Here is a 20423-nt window from a genome sequence, read left to right on the forward strand (position 1 = left end):
ATTGTACTTGTTCTCATGTGAGTGCCTGCAGAAATGTGAATCTCAGGGTAGTAAATGGTGACATATACATACTTTGATTATAAGCTTACTTTGAACTTTGAATCATATTGCAAGAGAAGTTTCCACCCAGAATACTTGTAAATTTAGCAGAAGAAACAGGACCTTCCATGCTCACACATGATGCAGTTTGATATTCAGGAATGCATAGCAGTGCCTCTACTTCCACAGGAGTGTGCAAAGATTCAGCATGACATCTAAAACTTTGACAAACTTCTATAGATGTATGGTGGAGAGTATATTGACTGGCTGCATCACAGCCTGTTATGGGAACGCCAATCCCCTTGAATGGAAAATTCTACAAAAATGTATACGGCCCAGTCCGTTACCAGTAAGGCCCTCCTACTGTTGAGCGCTGTCACAGGTGAGCAGCATCCATCGTCAAGGACCCCAGAGGCCATGCTCTCTTCATGCTGCTGCCATCGAGAAAGTGGTACAGGAGCCTTAGGATTCATTCCACAAGTTCAGGAACAGTTATTACCCCTCAACTATCAGGCTCTTGTACCAAAGGGGACAACTTCACTTGCCCCATCACTGAACTGTTCCCACACCCAATGGACTCACTTTCAAGGACTCTTCATCTCATGTTCCTGATATTTATTGTTTATTTATTTATTTATTATTACATCTTTCTTTTAGTACAGGCAGTCCCCGGGTTACAAACGAGATCCATTCCCAAGTCTGTCTTTAAGTCAAATTTGTAGGTAAGTCGGAACAGGTACATACGGTTCTTACTTAGTGCCAGTTAGTCAAAGGTTTCGAGCCTTTTCTTGCACTAAAGTAAGGCTAATAGGCATATTATGATAATTTGATTGTCTAACCAAGTTATCAATAGCCTTTCCATTTCAATAATTAAACCACTGCGTTGCTTAGTAATAACTGTAGCTTTCATCGGGGCAGGGTCATTCACATGCTCCATTACTCTCACTTTATCCTTTAAAATTGTTCCGATCGTTGACCAACTGTAGCCTAACGCTTTTCCAATGACCGATGGCATTTCACCTCTTTCTGATCACTTTATTATTTCCACTTCATTTTCAATCATGATCGTTTTCCTTTTCTTTGATGCATCAGCAGCAGTCCGTTCGTAAGTACGAGTTGTCCATAAGTCGGAGGTTCTTGATCCGGGAAATTACTGTCTTTGCAGTTTGTTGTCTTTTGCACACTAGTTGATTGCTCAAGTTGGTACAGTCTTTCATTAATTCCATTATGGTTATTATTCTATTATGGACTTATTGTGTATGCCCACAAGAAAATGAATCTCAGGGTTGTATATGGTGGCATATGTACTTTAATAATAAATTTATTTTGAACTTTGAGATGGTGGAAAAGACACTTTGCAAACATACCTAAATTAAAGCTAAGGTGACTTGAGAATGGCAAAGGAATTCTGATGTGGAAAGCAAGTGTGAAGAAGACAGCCAACAATGATAGACCAAAATGACCAGACAGTAAGAAGTATGAGATCTACGAATTTCACAAGAGTCTGAAGGCATTCACGGGGCAGATCATGGGGGTATTTGGAAACAGACTGAGGGTTGTGAATTCAATTTGAAGAGGTTCAGAGTGTCAGGACGAACCAACTCGAACCAAGGTGATGGAAGCATGAAATGGAACAAAAAACATCAATAAAAAAGGTAAAACAGTCTCAAAGTTCAAAGTAAATTTATTATCCAAGTTGTTATGTGTTACCTTATACTACCTTGAGACTCATTTTCTTGCCGATATATGGAGGAAAGAAATACAACAGAATTTATGAAAAATTATGCAAAAGAAAACAAACTGCGCAAAAAAAAAATTATACTGAGAACGTGAGCTGTAAAGAGTCCTGGAAAGTGAGTCTGTACTTCACAGAGTCAGTCAGTGTTGAGGTGAGTGAAGTTATCCCCTCTGGTTCAGGAGCCTGGTGGTTGGAGGGTATTAACTGTTCCTGAACCTGGCAGTGTGGGACCCAAGGCTCTTGTACCACCTGCCTGATGAGAAGACAGCATGACCTAGGTAGTGGGGATCTTTAGTGATGGTTACTGCCTTCTTGTGGCAGCACGCCATGTACTCAGTGGTGAAGAGAGCTTTGCCTGTGATGGACTGGGCTGACTAAATGGAAGACCTGCCAGATGACAATTGTGGAAAAGGTGTGGTCTCTACGTGTGAACATGTAGAATTCTCCATTCCTGTGGGAGAATGGATAGAGACAGTGATAACCTATATTTGTAATATAGATTTATAACAAAGAGGATGAAGGGAGTCAGTCCATGGCCTCCTCTATTGCCATGTTGAGGCCACTCTCATGTTGGAGGAGCAGCAACTCATTCTGCCCGAGTAGCCTCTAACCTGATGGCATGAATGTCGATTTCCCTAACTTCTCCTCCCTCCCCCCTCCAAGTCTCTCTTTTTCCATTCCCCATTCTGGTTCCCCACTCACTCCTCCTCTTCTCTCCACCTGTACATTACCTCCTCTTGGTTCCCCTCCCATGGTGCACTGTCCTTCACCACATTTCTTTATCAGCCCTTCACCTCTTCCCCTACCCCCTCCCACATTCTTACTTCATCACTCACCCTTGTACTCCTTACCCTCATCTATCACCTGCCTCCTTCCCTTCCACTCCTGAAGGGTCTCAGTCCTAAACGTCGACTGTTTATTCCCCTCCAGAGATAGTGCCCAACTTGCTGAGTTCAAGCATTTTTGTGTTTTGCTGAAAGTTTTCAGCATCTGCCAAATCACGCACGTAACAGAAATGCCAGCCTCACTCAGAGGACATTGTTCCCACTTCATAGTTGCAAACAAGCATTTCACAGAGAAACAAGCTAAGAGCTAGTAGAGGATTTCAAAGTGAAGGTTACAGACTTTGCCTGGTCCATCACAGACACTCAGTGCCCCAGCATCAAGGACTGCTTCCAAACATGATGCTTCAGAAAGTCCGTATTCATCCAAATAGATAGCACAACACAACTGCCCCAATTAACCAATGACCCAAGTAACTGGAATCCACTGTACATTTCTCTTTTCATGTTGTAGTATTTGTGTATTGCACTGTACTGCTGCCATAAAACAAATTTCACATGTCAGTGATAATAAGACATAGGAGCAGAATCAGGCCATTCAGCCCACTGAGTCTGCTCTGCCATTCCATCATGGCCGATTTATTATCCCTCTCAACCCCAATGCTGGTTCTGATTCAAAGTTCTCATCGACAAAACGCTCAGCTTTCAGTCCACCTGACAGAAACAACACAATGGAGTCTCACACAGGAATATAATCACAGATCTGCACTGATCGCAGAACACTTACTGCGAGGAGTTACTAAAGGCTTGCCGCTAGTTGCACACCAGCCGACTGGATGAACATCAGAACCGCAGATGTTACACCAAAAGTCAAGGCTAGAATCATTGTCAAAGCCTTCATATCGAAGCAAAGCCTTATAACCTGCAAAAGAACAAAAATATTCTTGAGTCCAGGACAGACAATCTTAATGTCTCATAATACAAGTTATCACTGAACATATGCAGTAATGGTGGCAAGGCCAAGATTTCCAGTGCAGACTACAAGATTTTAGCTTCATTTGTCATTTGTACATTGCAACACTAAAGCATACAGTAAAATTTGCCATTTTTCTGTCAATGACCAACACAAATGAGACATTAAGAAAAGAGGATGTGCTGGAGCTTTTGGAAAGTATCAAGTTGGATAAGTCACTGGGACTGGACAAGATATACCCCAGGCTACTGTAGGAGGCGAGGGAGGGGGTTGCTGAGCCTCTAGCAATGATCTTTGCATCATCAATGAGGACAAGAGAGATTTCGGAAGATTGGAGGATTGCGGATGTTATTCCATTATTCAAGAAAGGGAGTAGAGATAGCCCAGGAAATTATAGACCAGTGAGTCTCACTTCAGTGGTTGGCAAGTTGATGGAGAAGATCCTGACAGGCAGGATTTATGAACATTTGGAGAGGCATAATATGATTAGGAATAGTCAGCATGGCTTTGTCAAAGGCAAGTCGTGCTTTACAAGCTTAATTGAATTTTTTGAGGATATGACTAAACACATTGATCAAAGTAGAGAGATAGATGTAGTGTATATGGATTTCAGCAAGGCATTTCACAAGTTATGCAAGGCTTATTGAGAAAGTAAGGAGGCATGGGATCCAAGGGGACATTGTTTTGTGGATCTAGAACTGGCTTGCCCACAGAAGGCAAAGAGTGGTTATAGACGGGTCATATTCTGCATGGAGGTCGGTGACCAGTGGTGTGCCTCAGGGATCTGTTCTGAGACCCTTACTCTTCGTGATTTTTGTAAATGATCTGGATGAGGAAATGGAGGGATGGGTTAGTAAGTTTGCTGATGACACAAAGGTTGGGGGTGTTGTGGATGGTGTGGAGGGCTGTCAGAGGTTACAGTGGGACATTGATAGGATGCAAAACTGGGCTGAGAAGTGGCAGTTAGGGTTCAACCCAGATAAGTGTGAGGTGGTTCATTTTGGTAGCTCAAATATGATGGCAGAATATAGTATTAATGGTAAGGCTCTTGGCAGTGTGGAGGATCAGAGGGATCTTGGGGTCCAAGTCCATAGGACACTCAAAGCTGCTGCGCAGGTTGACTCTGTAGTTAAGGAGGCATACGGTGCATTGGCCTTCATTAACCGTGGGATTGAGTTCAAGACCCGAGAGGTAATGTTTCTGCTGTATAGAAGCCTGGTCAGACCCCACTTGGAGTACTGTGCTCAGTTCTGGTCGTCTCCCTACGGGAAGGATGTGGAAACTATAGAAAGGGTGCAGAGGAGATTTACAAGGATGTTGCCTGGATTGGGGAGCATGCCTTATGAGAATAGGTTGAGGGAACTTGGCCTTTTCTGCTTGGAGCAACGGAGGATGAGAGGTGACCTGACAGAGGTGTATAAGATGATGAGAGGCATTGATCGTGTGGATAGTCAGAGGCTTTTTCCCAGGGCTGAAATGGCTAACACAACACGGCACAGTTTTAAGGTGCTGGGAAGTAGATACAGAGGATATGTCATGGGGTTAAGTTTGTTTTTTTTTAAACGCAGAGAGTGGTGAGTGCATGGAATGGGCTGCCGACAACAGTGGTGGAGGCGGATACAATAGGGTCTTTTAAGAAACTCTTAGATAGGTACATGGAGTTTAGAAAAATAAAGGGCTACGGTTAACCCTAGGTAATTTCTAAAGTAAAGTTCAGCACAGCATTGTGGGCCGAGGGGCCTGTATTGTGCTGTAGGCTTTCTGTTGCTATGTTCTACAATTTGAAGATTTATAACATCCTTAGCACAGGGGAGGTACCAATAGGATTGGAGGATAGCCAACGTTGTTCCACCATCGAAAGAAGTCTCTGAACAGAAACCAGGAACTTGTAGATCAGTGAGTCTGACATGAGTAGTGGGAAAGTTATCGCAAGCTATTCTAAGGGATTGAATATACAAGTATTTGAATAGACACGGACCGATTAAGCATGGTCAGCGTGGCTTCGTGCACGGTAGGCCATGTCTAACCAATTTTAAGGAGTCTTTCGAGGAAGTTACCAGGAAAGTGGATAAAGACAAGGCAGTGGATGTTGTCTACGTGGAGTGTGATAAAGCATTTGACAAGGTCAAGGGAGGCTGGTCAAGAAGGTTCAGTTGCTCAGCATTTAGGATGAGGTAGTGAATTGGATTAGACCTTGGATTTGTGGGAGAAGCCAGTGAGTGGTAGTAGATGGTTGCCTCTCTAACTGCAGGCCTGTGACTAGTGGTGCGCCGCAGGGATCAGTGCTGGGTCTGTTGTTGTTTGTCATCTATATCACTGATCTGGATGATAATATGGTAAACTGGATCAGTAAATTTGCAGATGACACCAAGACTGGCCATGTACAGGACAGAGAGGAAGGCTATCGTGGCTTACAGAGGGATTTGCTTCAGCTGGAAAATGCACTGAAAGATGCCAGATGGAATTTTATGTGAGGTTTTGCACTTCAGTAGGACCAATCAGGGTAGGTTTTATACAGCAAACAGGAGGGCACTGAGGAGTGTGGTAAGACAAAGCGATCAGGGAATACAGATACAGTACATAATTCATTGAAAGCAGCATCACAGGTAGATAAGGTTGTAAAAGAAGCTGTTGGCACATTGACCTTTATAAATCAACGTGTGAGTACAGATGGGATGTTTTGTTGAAGTTGTATAAGACATTGGTGAAGCCTAATATGGAGTACTGTCTGCAGTTTTGGTCACCCCCGTACAGCAAAGATGCAAAGAAGGTTGAAAGAGAGCAGAGAAAATTTACAAGGATGTTGCCAGGTCTGGAATATCCGAGTTATAAGGAAAGACTGAATAGGTTCGGACTGTATTCTTTAGTGTAGAAGACCGAGAGGAGTGAGAGTGTGGAATGAGCTGCCAGCGCAAGTGGCGCACGCAAGCTTGACTTCAACATTTAAGAGAAGTTTGGATAGGTACATGGATGGTAGGGGTAAGGAGTGCAGATCAAGGAGAGTAGGCAGTTTAAATGGTTTCAGCATGCCTAGATGAGCCAAAGGGCCTGTTTCTGTGCTGTACTTCGATGACTCTCTGTGCAGTCCACAAGGGTTACCAAGCTTTTGGTGCCAGCATGGCGTGCCCACAGTCCATGAACCCAAACACGCATGGAGGAAACCCATGTGCTCATAGTGAGAACGTACAAACTCCTTACAGAGTGTGGCTGAACTCGCTTGATAATCACTGACACTGTACAGGAACTGTGCCAACCACTACACTACCATGCTGTCCACTGATTTTAAATAGATCCTTGATGACATGGCCAAGATCTGCCCCCAAATCTCACCATCAAGCTAACGTACCAACAATATTTATATATCCAGGAAAGAACAAAACCTTTACCACACACTGAAATCCACACCCAAGCCTCAGCTGCACTCTGAGTATCTACTTCAATTTAGTTCTCAGACTAGGAAGAAGATTTTTGCAATACTTATGGAGACATATTTTAAGATGAAGTACAATTATGTAATTATGCAATGTTAGATCTAGACCCGCATGTTATATCGGTGTACAGGCAACAACGTCGCTCTCTTACTGCCTACAAAGTAATAAGAAGGAAAATAATTTTAAAAAATTCCTTATCTCAATTACAGCACAATTTCTTAAAGTGCCTGTTCTCAACAATCAGAGCCAGGACAGGCATGTCTCCACACTGTTTTTGATGGTTTACTTATGATCTGGAGGACACCAACATCTTGCTACTTGAGGAAGATGGTTTTTAAGAGATCTTTATGAAGATTAGCTTTATTTGTCACACATACATTGAAAAATGCAGTGAAATGCATCATTTGTACTAATGACCAACACAGTCCAAGGCTCTGCCTGAGCAGCCCACAACTCACCAACCCTAACCTGTACGACTTTGGAATGTGGGAAGAAACAGGAGGAAACCCATGCAGTCGTGGAGAGAATGCATGAACTCCTTACAGACAGCGTCAGGTTTGAACCCCCAGCTGCTGACACTGTAAAGTGTTAAGCTATCCGCTATGCTACTGTGCCACCATTTTTTCCTATTTTCCCAGGGAAAATAACCAAGATCCAGTTCAACAGAATAAGGAAGCAGCAAAATAAACAACTATTCAACTGCTCCAATCACATGAGAAATCAGAATTGAACACAACAGTGGGCAAAGCTGTTGTTTGCTTGTACCTGCTAACTTGATGATGCCAGCAATCCAGAAGACTTTCGTAGGCAGGTTACAGTCAGTGTTAGGGACTTCCACTCTCACACCCTCCGCAATATCTCCCCAGTGAGTTCCCATAGGTACCTGTTCAATAACACAAGGATGAAGATAACATTGTCTAAACTCTACCTGATGGTGCAGTTCTAAAGTCAGCACACATTTTGCAATTAAACACACACAAAATGCTGGAGGAATGCAGCAGGTCAGGCAGCATCTATGGAGAGGAATAAACAGTCGATATTTCAGGTCAAGACCCTTTTGCTTTCCTAAAAGTTAGTTGACCAATTCTCCCCTTTCCCCTTCTCTTTTCCCATTCCCCTCTCACCCTACTCTTCCCCTCACCTGCCCATCACCTCCCTCTGGTTTCCTCTCACCCCTTCCCCTCACCTGCATATCACCACCCTCTGGTTCCCCTCCTCCTTCCCTTTCTTCCATGGTCTATCCTCCTCTCCCTTTACCTTTACAACCTATCACCTTCCAGCTTCTCACTTCATCCTCCTTCCCCATCACTTTCTAGCTTGCACTCTCCCCCCTCCTTATTCTGGCTTCTGTCCCCTTCCTTTCCAGTCGTGATGAAGGGTCTTGACCCAAAACGTTAACTGTTTATTTCTCTCCACAGATGCTGCCTGACCTGCTGAGCTCCTCCAGCATGTTGTGTATATTGCAGTTAAACACATTATTCTTTATTAACTTTCAGTCATGGATATCACTGTAGTCACCCATCAGATGCATACTTATAAAATGACTAGTCAGCACTGATTTTGGCTATTTATAGTTACTTTGTCATTGCATTGTACTGTTGTCTTTTCCCTAAGGAGGGATAATTATACGATGATTGGAGGAAAGTATAGGGTAGATGTAAGAGGCAAGTTCCCCCCCCCCACACTGCTTGGTAGGGGCAGATACATTAGGGACATTTAAGACACTCTTAGATAGGCACATGGATGATAGAAAAATGAAGGCTGTGTGGGAGGGAAGGGCTAGATTGATTTTAGAGTGGGTTAAAAGGTCCTGTCATGTGCTATAACGTTCTGTGTTATATAAAACAACAATAATAAACCTGATTCAGAAAGAAAATGATGCACATCATGACAGCTGTTAAATTATACTGTCCCCTCTTGTGACCACTAGGCCTTCGTTAAGGTTGGAACAAGTTTTAACACTGTCAAGCCACACAATTACACCGATAAAGTAAGCTTTAGATGAGTCAGGCAGGGTGATTGGAGAGAAGTGGAACTAGTAGGAAGAGTGACAGAGAAAGAATGAGAAAGACAAAGGAAGCAGACAGACAAATGACAGAAAAATGTATTACAGGATCAGTTACACAAGACAAGTTGGGACATGGTCAAAGCGATAGACCCCATTGTTTAGAGCTGATTACAGTGAAGAACCACAACTGAAGGGTCAGATGACATAAGAATCCCCAAGATTATACCATAACCATACCAACAGGATATTTTTAAGATGTGCATTGTGTTTTTAAATACTCATGGTCCACTTGCATGAAATTACTGGTCTTGTTGTACACTCACACACTGCCAGCTATCTATTAGCCCCCACACAAATTACATCCCTTCAAGAATCTTGTGACTATTTTACAATTGCAACTTGGAAGGAAACAATTACATCCAGTGGGGTCACATGTGTTTCTTCGGAGCAACAATGTAATTAAAAACCTGACGATCTGAGCAAAGCACAAAGAATTACAACACTCAGTTACCTGCATTAGCAGAAAAGTGGCGGTAAACAACAGATGCAGGGAAAGGGTTGGGGGAAAACAGGGGGAGAAAAAACAAATGATGAGTGGGTATATACATGGAAAACTGGAGAACCAAGCTACAGTAACTGTTGTGAAGCAAGTCAGAGACAAATATACAACATTCCAGTAAGGCGAGAACAAAGTTAAACCAGTGCGACTATCCAGCTGTTCCATCGTTCAATGAAATCACAGCATTCGTAAATTTCAAACTTTTTTTATTCATATTTTCATCAGATTGGTCTGCTGATTTTATTTTCAAAAACACTTCAGCTGAAATCATTTCATGGTTTTATTTCAGACTGAGCTAGCTCTAAATTTATCATCGTGTTCTTCGGTATCTCACCCTCCCACCACTAACAAGCATCTCTATATTTGCAGTATAACCCATTACCAGCATTCGAAATATTTGGTTTAGATCACACATTAACCTTCTAAGGTCAAGGCATCACAAAGTACAGACGGGAAAGAAATACACAAAATGTAGTAACTGTCACTAGGTTAGGCAGCATCCGTGGAGAGAGAAGCAGGGTCAACATCTCAGGTCAATGACCGATCAGTTAAACTCCACTATGGACGGTTCCAAGCCCAACTGCAAAAGGAGGAGGGATGGGCATGGGGTTAGCTCCATCCAGTAAAAACCCAAAGGTACAGAAACACAGAGCTTATCACAGGGAGAGGAAGGATACCCAGGATGGGCGACACAGTGAGACTGGCCCAAGACAGAGGGCTCTTGTGAGCTGCTGTCGGCAGCCTGTGCCCTGTAGTTAACCCCAACTACCACTTGTTGAAACCTCACAGCACCTCCTTCAAGGCCAATATAATGATAATAAGATCTCTTTACACAATAATGCACGAGAGCAGCTGGTAAAAGTTTGTTCCCTCTGCACTCCTACACAATGTCTACTCCAACTGTACCTATCCATGTCACTCAAGAAAGCCATAACCAATTAACATAAGTTCATTTTTGCTACCATATGCACAGCTATTTCAGGAACAGCTTCTTCCACTCTGTCATCAGATTTCAGAATGCACAATGAACACATGAACACTTCCTTTGTATTTTTCCCCTCTTTTTGCATTTTTTTTAAATATGATACTTTTAACTGTAATTTATACTTATTATTGCTATATTTATACTCTATTCTTGGTTGGTGCAACTGTAACAAAACCCAATTTCCCTTGGGATCAATAAAGTATGTCAATCTATCTTATTACTATGTACTGCACTGTACGGCTGCTACAAAATACAAATTTCATGATTTTAAACCGGATTCTGATTGAAAAATTCAATATCTCAGTAGTTATATGTTGGAAAGCAAAACAAAATTCTACTCACATGTTTGAAACAGCTGACAGGAGCCCCAGTAAATTTGTTACTCCAGACGTAGTGACCCCAATCAAAGCCTTCAACGGTGACTGCTGTAAAGTCATTAAAAAATTGTGAGAAAACAAACCTCAAGAATTACAGGGCATGTGACAGAGACAGTACCTTGACTAATAGCGAGGTTCTATAAAGATTTTGAAAGCCTAGCTTTATTTGTCACGTGTACATCGAAACATACAGTGAAATGAATCATTTTTGCGTCAAACAGGAAGGGTTAACAACACATTCCAGTGCCAACTCAACAACCCTTTGGAATATGGGAGGAAGGCGGAGTACGTGGAGAAAACCCATGGGAAGAATGTACAAACTCCTTACAGACAATGGGGGGAGGGGGAGGGGGAAAAGAGGAGCTAACCACTGCCACGTCACTCTATACAGCAGAATGCATTGTTTCTGCGCCAGCAATCATCAGGGCAGCTCACAAGTGTCCAGCATCAACAATTTTCCTTACTTTCCTTGTTGCAGTTCCTTGGAAAAATAACACAGCCAAATAATTAGCCATTACAAGTCTGCAGATGGACAGAAGGTTGGGGTGTAGATATCACCTAGGTCAATCTCATTCAGCTCAGCTCTCATCACTGGTTCACAAAGGATTATTGACTAGCAAATAGATACGGGAATTCTGGCTAGACAGTTGTATTGCTGCCAGCACATCTATCCTGGTCAAGAACAGCACAAGACTGAGGTTCTGCCCCAAACCATCAGGAACTATTATTAGCAAAATCACAGGTCTCTTAAAAATAACATGTATTTATGAAAGGGCCATAGTTTGACAAAGTTGTTTGAAATTTGAGGTAACTACTAAAGCAAGGCAAGTCAGAGCAGTGGTGGCACAGTGGAGAACGCAAATGTTTGACAGCACCAGCAATCACCAATCAGGGCTCGATTCTTGCCACAGTCTGTAAAGAGTTTGTATGTTCCCTCCGTAACCATGTAGGTTTCCTCTGACATATGGCTTAGGGTTAATGAGCTATGGGCATGCTACTTCGGCACTGGAAGCATGGTAACCCTAGCACAATTGTGCTGATTTGATTTGACTTGACACAAATGACACTATGTTTTGATGCTTCGATGTACATGTGATAAATAAAGCTAATCTCTTTAAATTCATTGATCTGGTGCATTTGGACTCTTAGAAGCTGTCCAAACTCAAGAGCACTTGGACTGGGGTGAACAGTTTGGCCAGGACTGAGGATTGGTTCACAGAGGAAGAAGCAGGAGGAATACACAAGTTATTTCACAGCTAGAGCTGTGAACTGTGAACAGTGATTGTGAAAGGAACTGTGAATGGCTGGAAAGCAAGTATCAATCTGCTGCAATGATCCAGAGAAGACGACCAAGTAATACACCATGTTGATGCCAGAAAGTGTGGTCACAATTACGGGCTGTCCACAGCACATCCCCTGGTGTGTTAGTTGTTAATATAGACAACCAGTACATTTGATTGTGTTAGTTGTTGATTACTTAGCCATCACCACCCGTCACCCCCCAGGTCAGTCAGAGAGCGCCGCGCTGTGCCGCGCTGTCACCCCCCCCCCCCAGGGCAGTCAGCACCGCAACTTCACTCCCCGGGGCAGTCAGAGAGCACCGCACTGTGCCGTGCCATCACCCCCCACCCCCGGGGCAGTCAGCACCACGCCTTCACCGCCCAGGGCAGTCAGAGTTCAGAGTTCAATCCCAGCATCCTGTGTAAGAAGTCTGTAAATCTTCCCCGTGGAATGAATGGTTTTTCTTCCTGGGTCCTCTGGTTTCCTCCCACAGTTCAAAGTCACAACGAGTAGAGTAATTGGTTATTGTAAATTGTCCTGTGATTAGGTTAGGGTCAAATTTTGGTTTGCTGGGCAGTATGGCTTGAAGAACCAGAAGGACCCACTCCATGCTATATTGCTAAATAAATAAATGATATACTTCACTGTATGTTTCCATGTACACATGATAAATAAATCTAAAATCTATCTCAAAGTCTGGTGATGATGCAAAGCTTCTTGATAGTGTGGGCTGGATGGAGAATACAGAGACAGTATGGATATACATGGAACATAATGTAAAAAAAACATGAAAAAAGTAGAATGGAAGGTTTTTGTTGTAAATGATGAGAGGTTGAAATATATTAGTGTTCAGAAGAATCTATTTTACATGTTAACACAGCAAGCAACTGGAAAGCAAATGATACATTGGCCTTAACTGCAACAGCGAGTCAAAGTACTATATGAAGGTGGTCATTTTCCTCCAATTATTTTGAGCTGTGGTACGTGAGCAACTGGAATAACAAGGCTAGACTTCCTGCCCAAACAAGGTTATACTTGCAATAAAAGCTCATTTGACTGACCCCTGGGATGTCATTTGAGAAAATATAAAGACTGGTCCTATAACAACTTGTATTTAGAAGAATGAGAGTGACCTCACTGAAACATTCAGAAGTCTGACATTCAGGGCATGAATAGGTCAAAAATATTTTTCATCTTTTGAGACATCACAAAACAAGGGGCTGCTTTTGGGCAAATTCTCATCCGACATTCCGGGGGTGTTTAAAGACCAATGCACAGAGTACAGGACAGGCAGGCTCCTGTCAGAAGGATGACAAGGATGGCAAGATAAGAAAACCTTGGATATCAAGGAAGGTGATGAAATTTGTCAAAAAGAAAAAGGATAAGTATGTGAACCTTGGGAAGCTAGAATCAATCAGAGCCTTTAAGGGATACAAGGAGGCCACAAAAGAACTCAAGAAAGGAATTAGAAAAGCCAGAAGGGGTCATGGAAAGTCCTTAGCAAGTAGGATTAAAGGAATTCCAAGGTGTTTCATATATACATCAAGGGCAAGGTGATAACTAGGGAAAGGATAAGACCACTCAAGGATAAAGGGGGAACATTTGCTTGGATGTGGAGGATGTGAATGAGGCCCTTAATGAATACTTTACATCAGTATTTACCAAGGAGAGACGTGGAAGATAGGGAAATCAGTGCTGAGAGTATAAATATGCTAGGGCATTTCAGAGTAAATGAGGAAGTTGTGACAGGTCTCTTAAAGAGCATTAAGATGGATAAGTCCCAAGGGCCTGATGGGATGTACCTTAGGTTATTGAGAAGGGCAAGAGAAAAGATTGCTGGGGCCTTGACTAATATTTTTGTGTCCTCTCCAGCCACAGGCAAGGCCCGGAGGACTGGCAAGTAGCTAATGTTGTTCCATTCTTCAAGAAAGGAACCAGGGACAATCCTGCAAACTATAGACCAGTGAGTCTCACGTCAGTGGCAGGAAAGTTACTGGAAAGAATTCTTGGGGCTAGGATTTATGAGCATTTGGAAAACCTTGGCCTAATTAGGGAGCGCCAGCATGGCTTTGTGTGAGGCAAATCGTGTCTAACTAACTTGATTGAGTTCTTTGACCAGGGGGAATGTTGAATGATGTTGTCGACATGGACTTTAGTAAGGTATTTGACAAGGTCCCTCATGAGAGGCTCATTCAGAAGATTAAGACACAGGGGATCCACGGTGAATTGGCCATTTAGATTCAGAACTGGCTTGTCCATAGAAGACAGAGGTGTTGGTTGAAGGGACTTATTCTAGCTGTAGGTCTGTGATTAGTAGCGTTATGCAGGGATCTGTGCTGGAACCTCTGCTGTTTGTGATGTATATAAATGACCTGGATGAAAATGTAGATGGGTAGGTTAGTAAGTTTGCAGATATGAAGATCGGTGGTAGACTCACAAACACGAGAAAATCTGCAGATGCAGTGTTGCGAAGATTAATGGTGTTGTGGATAGCATAGATGACTGGCAAAGCATACAGCAGAATACGGGCAGAGAAATGGCAGGTGGAGTTTATCCAGTTAAACGAGGAGTGTTGCACCTTGGTAGGTCAAATGTGAAGAGACAGCACACTGTTAAGGGCAAGATTCTTAAGTGCTGATAAGCAGAGGGATCTTGGGATCTAACTTCATAGCTCCCTGAAAGTGGTTGCACAGCTTGATAGGCTGGTTAAAAAGGCATATGTCATGCTCGTCAAGACATTAGTCAAGACATTGAGTTCTAAGTTATTTTGCAACTTTATAAAACTCTAATTAGGCTGCTTCTGGAGTATTGCATACAGTTCTGGTTGTCGCATTATGGTGAGGGTTTAGAGGGTACAGAAAGGTTTGCTAGAATGCTGCCTGGAATACAGGGCGTGTGCTATAACAAGATGTTGGACAAACTTGAGTTGCTTTCTCTGGAGTGGTGGAAGCTGACAGGAGATATGATAGAGATTTATAAGATTATGAGAGGTGTAAATAGAGTAAACAGGGAGTATGTGTTTCCTAGGGTAGAAATGTCAAATACCAGAGGGCATGCATTTAAGGTGAGAGAGGGGAGATTCAGAGGAGATGTGAGAGGCAAGTTGTTTTTCTAAATATAAAACACAGAGTGGTGGGTGTCTGGAATCCGCTACCTGGGGCGATGGTAAAGGCAGATACATTAAAGGCATTTAAGGGACTCTTAGATAGGCACACGGATGATAGAAAAATGAAGGGTTCTGTCAGAGAGAAGGGTTAGATTGATCTTGGTTAAAAGATTGGCACAATATTGTAGGCTGAAGGGCCTGTACTGTTCTGTGTTCTATGTAAAAACTATTTATAATGCTGACCTAATATCTCCTATCAATACTATGCAAGAGACTAGTACTCAAATCGAGAACATGCATGGAATAGAATAATCAAGTGGAAAATTGTTTCAGAGGTAAGTTTTTCACAGACAGTGGTGGGTGCATGGAATGCACTGTCAGTGATGGTGGTAGAGGCAGATACACTAGGGTGTTTTAATAGACTCTTAGATAGGTACGTGGAGCTTAGGAAAATAGAGGGCTATGCACGAGGGAAATTCTAGGCAGTTTCTAGAGTAGGTTACATGGTTAGCACTACATTGTGGGCCCAAGGGCCTGTAATTTGCTGTAGATTTCTATATTCTATATCACAATGTTCTGCTCTGACCCATTAAGTTCTCAGAGCTGCACGAGGTCCCAGAGATGACATTTTACCTGCTTTACTCTTTGTTTGATTCTGTTGTAGGCTTGCCTGGTACTGTGCATAGGCTGCAAGCTTGGCCACCAGTGGCTGTTTCTGTAAAACTTTTGCTTTCTTTGTTGGAGGTTTTCCCTGTTCAGGAGAGGAAAGCAAGAGTGAGTAACGTGAACACATCAATTAGGAGGTAGAGTGGGCCGGCTCCAGCAGTTAATTCAGTCAAGGATCAACTTTACCTCCCATAAATACTAGGAATTTACTGTGGTGTGTTGGTCAGGGAACAACATACAATAAAATCAACAACATTCAATGATTATATATAAAAAAAGAAAAAGCTATCTAAAAATAAAGTTAGTGGTTATAGATATGGAATAAGATGTGAGCATGGATTTACAATGTAAACGGTATTGTAAATGGCATTATAAACAGTAGTTTACAGTGCAGTGCACTGACAGGGGTAACAGAGTTGGGGGGGGGGCGATAAGGAATCTAATCTGAACGGTTGATCAGATTAACTGCCTGGGAAGAATCTTTTAACATGGTGAAATTTTTGTTTTAACAGCTCTCTAGCACTTTCCAGAATGATGTTTTTGGAAAAGGCAGTTTGCTGGGTGGGTAGCCTTGCTTCTTTATCTTGCACATGTACAAGTTGTATGGTGATCATAGATTGCAGCCAGTGACCTTTTCAGCTGAGACCTGAAAGTTTGCTGTAGTTTTTGAATATTGTGAGAGATATTGTCTGTCTACCAAAACAACCAATAACGACAATCTTGGCTGATCAAATCTACTGATCTTCCACCTGCTTATCCGAAATCTATCCACATCTATATACAAAAAATATACAAAAAGGATCTGTTTTCGCCACAATTTGAAGAGAGTTTCACAGATCTGCCACCTTTAGAGAAGGAAAAATAAGCACCATAACCATCCTACTTGGACAACCCAGTATTTTAAATGTGATCACTGGTTCTTGATTCTCCTACACGAGGAAATATCCTCTCCACACCCATCTGGATCAAATTGCCTGTGAACTGAACCCGACACAAGCCCAGCTTTTCCACTCTTTCCACGCAAGACAGATGCAATATCTGCCCCAGAACAACCCAGATTAAAAATGTACTCAACGGGGACAGATTCTATCATTTTAAATTGTAGACCAACTGTTGGCAGAAATCACACTTGCCCTGTAATGAACTACACAAGCCCCAAGTAAATGTCACCTAGTCCTCACATAGGAGTTTTGGAGTTATACAGATGAGGAGACAAATTGAGAAGCTGGCAGAAGATCATTGACTATTGTAATTTTTAATTAATAAATAGTTATTGCTCAGACTGTGCTTTAGGCAAGGGAAGGAAGAATTCCCTAATTTCAGAGAGAAAATCTAAAAGTAAAATCTGTGTGGCTATTATTGAATAATAAATCTTTGTGGATATCTTATAAAAAAAAACTGTCCACAATAGACATGGCACTAAATTGTGAGACACATGGTCAACCATTAAAGACCAGCACCACCCGAGCCACGCTCTCTTCTCACTGCTGGCATCAGGAAGGTGGTCCAGGAGCCTCACGACTCTCACCACCAGATTCAGGAACAGTATTACCCCTCAACCATCAGCCTCTTGAACCAAAGGGGATAATTCATTCAACTTCACTTACCCCATCACTGAACTATTCCCACAACCTATGGACTTCGTAAGACCATAAGACATAGGAGAAGAATTAGGCTATTTGGCCCATTGAGTCTGTTCCACCATTCAATCATGGCTGATCCTTTTCTCCTCCTCAGCCCCACTCACCAGCCTTCTCCCTGTAACCTTTGATCCTCGGCCAATCAAGAACCCATTAATCTCTGCCTTAAGTATACCCAACGACCTCGTCTTCACAGCTGGCTATAGTAACAAACTCCACAAATTCACCACCCTCTGGCTAAAAAAAATTGCTCCGCTAGCCTTATAAAGCGACAGCATCACATCCCTGCTCTTATATTCTAGACCTTTTGAAATGAATGCTAATGTTGCATTTGCTTTCCTCACCACCAACTCAATCTGCAAGTTAACCTTTAGGATGTTCTGCACAAGGATTCCCAAGTCCCTTTGCATCTCAGATTTTTGGATTTTCTCCCCATTTAGAAAATAGTCTGCACATTTATTTCTTCTACCAAAGTGCATGACCATGTATTTCATTTGCTGCTTTCTTACCCATTCTCCTTCTGCAGCCTTCCTGCTTCCTCAACACTACCTGCCCCTCCACCAATCTTTGCATGATCTGCAAACTTTGCAACAAAGACATCTATTCCATCATCTAAATCATTGATATACAACATTAAAAAAAGCGGTCACAACACTGACCCCTGCAGAACACCACTAGTTACTGGCAGCCAACCAGAAAAGGATCTTTTTATTCCCACTCGTTGCCTCCTACTGATCAGTCAACGCTCTAGCCATGCTAGCAACTTTCCTGTAATACCATGGGCTCTTATCTTGGTAAGCAGCCTCACGTGTGGCACCTTGTCACAGGCCTTCTGAAAACCCGCATATACAACGTCCACTGCATCCCCTTTATCTATCCTAATTGTAATCTCCACAAAGAATTCCAACAGGTTCACTTTCAAGGTCTCTTCATCTCATGTTTTTGATATTTATTGTGTTTTTATTTATTTATTATTATTACTTTCTTTTTGTATTTGCACAATTGTGGTCTTTTGCAGACTGGCCGAATGCCTGGTTGGTGCAATCTTTCATTGACTCTATTATGGTTATTGAAAACAAATCTCAGGGTAGTATATGCTGACACACATGTACTTTGATAATAAGTTTACTTTGAACAATCACTTCCTGTCGCAATCGTAAACTAAGCAAAGCTGTCTTAGGAGTTCCATGACTGATGTTCTAAAAAAAATATGGCCACCATATCCAATGATAACCAGAGAGCTTTTAAAGTGGAAAAGCAGTGGCAGTGGCACTGGTACAGTTCCACTCTCTTCACTTTGCAAGTCCAGTTCCAGTGGTACAAACAAGCATCACAAACTGGAGTCTTCCTTGGTTGCAGTGGATGACCATGACGACTTCTGTGCCTTGTCATACCCTTCGCTCTCCACAATGCTTTGCTGAACAGCCTTCCTGGCCAATGGATCTCACCCACCCGGTCCACCAGAGCTGACTTTGTATGCTAGGACAGGCATATTCCCATCTCACCGGGGCATAAGGCCTGCTAGCTGCCCTCACCAGCTTTAGACCGCTTGTCAAAGCAGTGCACCGGGGCGTGGCTGCTCTCACAGGCAAACAGCTACTTGGAGCTGCAGGTGAGAACTGAGTGTCCAGAGGGGACCAAAGATGAGGGAGCTGCCCCAGAATGGGCACGACAAGTCCCTTCACCAGAGATGCTACCCCTCCCTGGGCACCCCATACACTAACGAGTATAGGTTATTTATAAGTGATGATTACCATCTCAGGAAACAATTACATGTTTCAAATCCCCAGGGCCAGATGGTCTGCATCCCAGAGTGCTTAAGGAAGTGGCCCAAGAAATAGTGGATGCATTAGTGATAATTTTTCAAAACTCGTTAGATTCTGGACTAGTTCCTGAGGATTGGAGGGTGGCTAATGTAACCCCACTTTTTAAAAAAGGAGGGAGAGAGAAACTGGGGAATTATAGGCCGGTTAGCCTAACGTCGGTGGTGGGGAAACTGCTGGAGTCAGTTATCAAGGATGTGATAACAGCACATTTGGAAAGCGGTGAAATGATCGGACAAAGTCAGCATGGATTTGTGAAAGGAAAATCATGTCTGACGAATCTCATAGAATTTTTTGAGGATGTAACTAGTAGAGTGGATAGGGGAGAACCAGTGGATGTGGTATATTTGGATTTTCAAAAGGCTTTTGACAAGGTCCCACACAGGAGATTAGTGTGCAAACTTAAAGCACACGGTATTGGGGGTAAGGTATTGGTGTGGGTGGAGAATTGGTTAGCAGACAGGAAGCAAAGAGTGGGAATAAACGGGACCTTTTCAGAATGGCAGGCGGTGACTAGTGGGGTACCGCAAGGCTCAGTGCTGGGACCCCAGTTGTTTACAATATATATTAATGACTTGGATGAGGGAATTAAATGCAGCATCTCCAAGTTTGCGGATGACACGAAGCTGGGTGGCAGTGTTAGCAGTGAGGAGGATGCTAAGAGGATGCAGGGTGACTTGGATAGGTTGGGTGAGTGGGCAAACTCATGGCAGATGCAATTTAATGTGGATAAATGTGAAGTTATCCACTTTGGTGGCAAAAATAGGAAAACAGATTATTATCTGAATGGTGGCCGATTAGGAAAAGGGGAGGTGCAACGAGACCTGGGTGTCATTATACACCAGTCATTGAAAGTGGGCATGCAGGTACAGCAGGCGGTGAAAAAGGCGAACGGTATGCTGGCATTTATAGCGAGAGGATTCGAGTACAGGAGCAGGGAGGTACTACTGCAGTTGTACAAGGCCTTGGTGAGACCACACCTGGAGTATTGTGTGCAGTTTTGGTCCCCTAATCT

The 20423-nt window shown here is 42.8% G+C and overlaps 1 protein-coding gene across 1 annotated transcript in view; it reads right to left on the minus strand.

Moving 5' to 3' along the window:
• mbtd1 (mbt domain containing 1) overlaps positions 1–20423 on the minus strand; it is a 75472-nt gene that overhangs the window by 45182 nt on the left and 9867 nt on the right. The window contains exons 4-7 of the mRNA XM_063030687.1: positions 15913–16030; positions 10858–10940; positions 7729–7846; positions 3347–3481 (exon numbers count right to left, since the gene is read on the minus strand). Coding sequence (XP_062886757.1) covers positions 3347–3481; positions 7729–7846; positions 10858–10940; positions 15913–16030 — 454 coding nt within the window. The remainder of the gene's footprint in view (positions 1–3346; positions 3482–7728; positions 7847–10857; positions 10941–15912; positions 16031–20423) is intronic.

This window comes from Mobula hypostoma, chromosome 22, assembly GCF_963921235.1.
Source record: "Mobula hypostoma chromosome 22, sMobHyp1.1, whole genome shotgun sequence".
In the NCBI taxonomy this organism is placed as follows: domain Eukaryota; kingdom Metazoa; phylum Chordata; class Chondrichthyes; order Myliobatiformes; family Myliobatidae; genus Mobula; species Mobula hypostoma.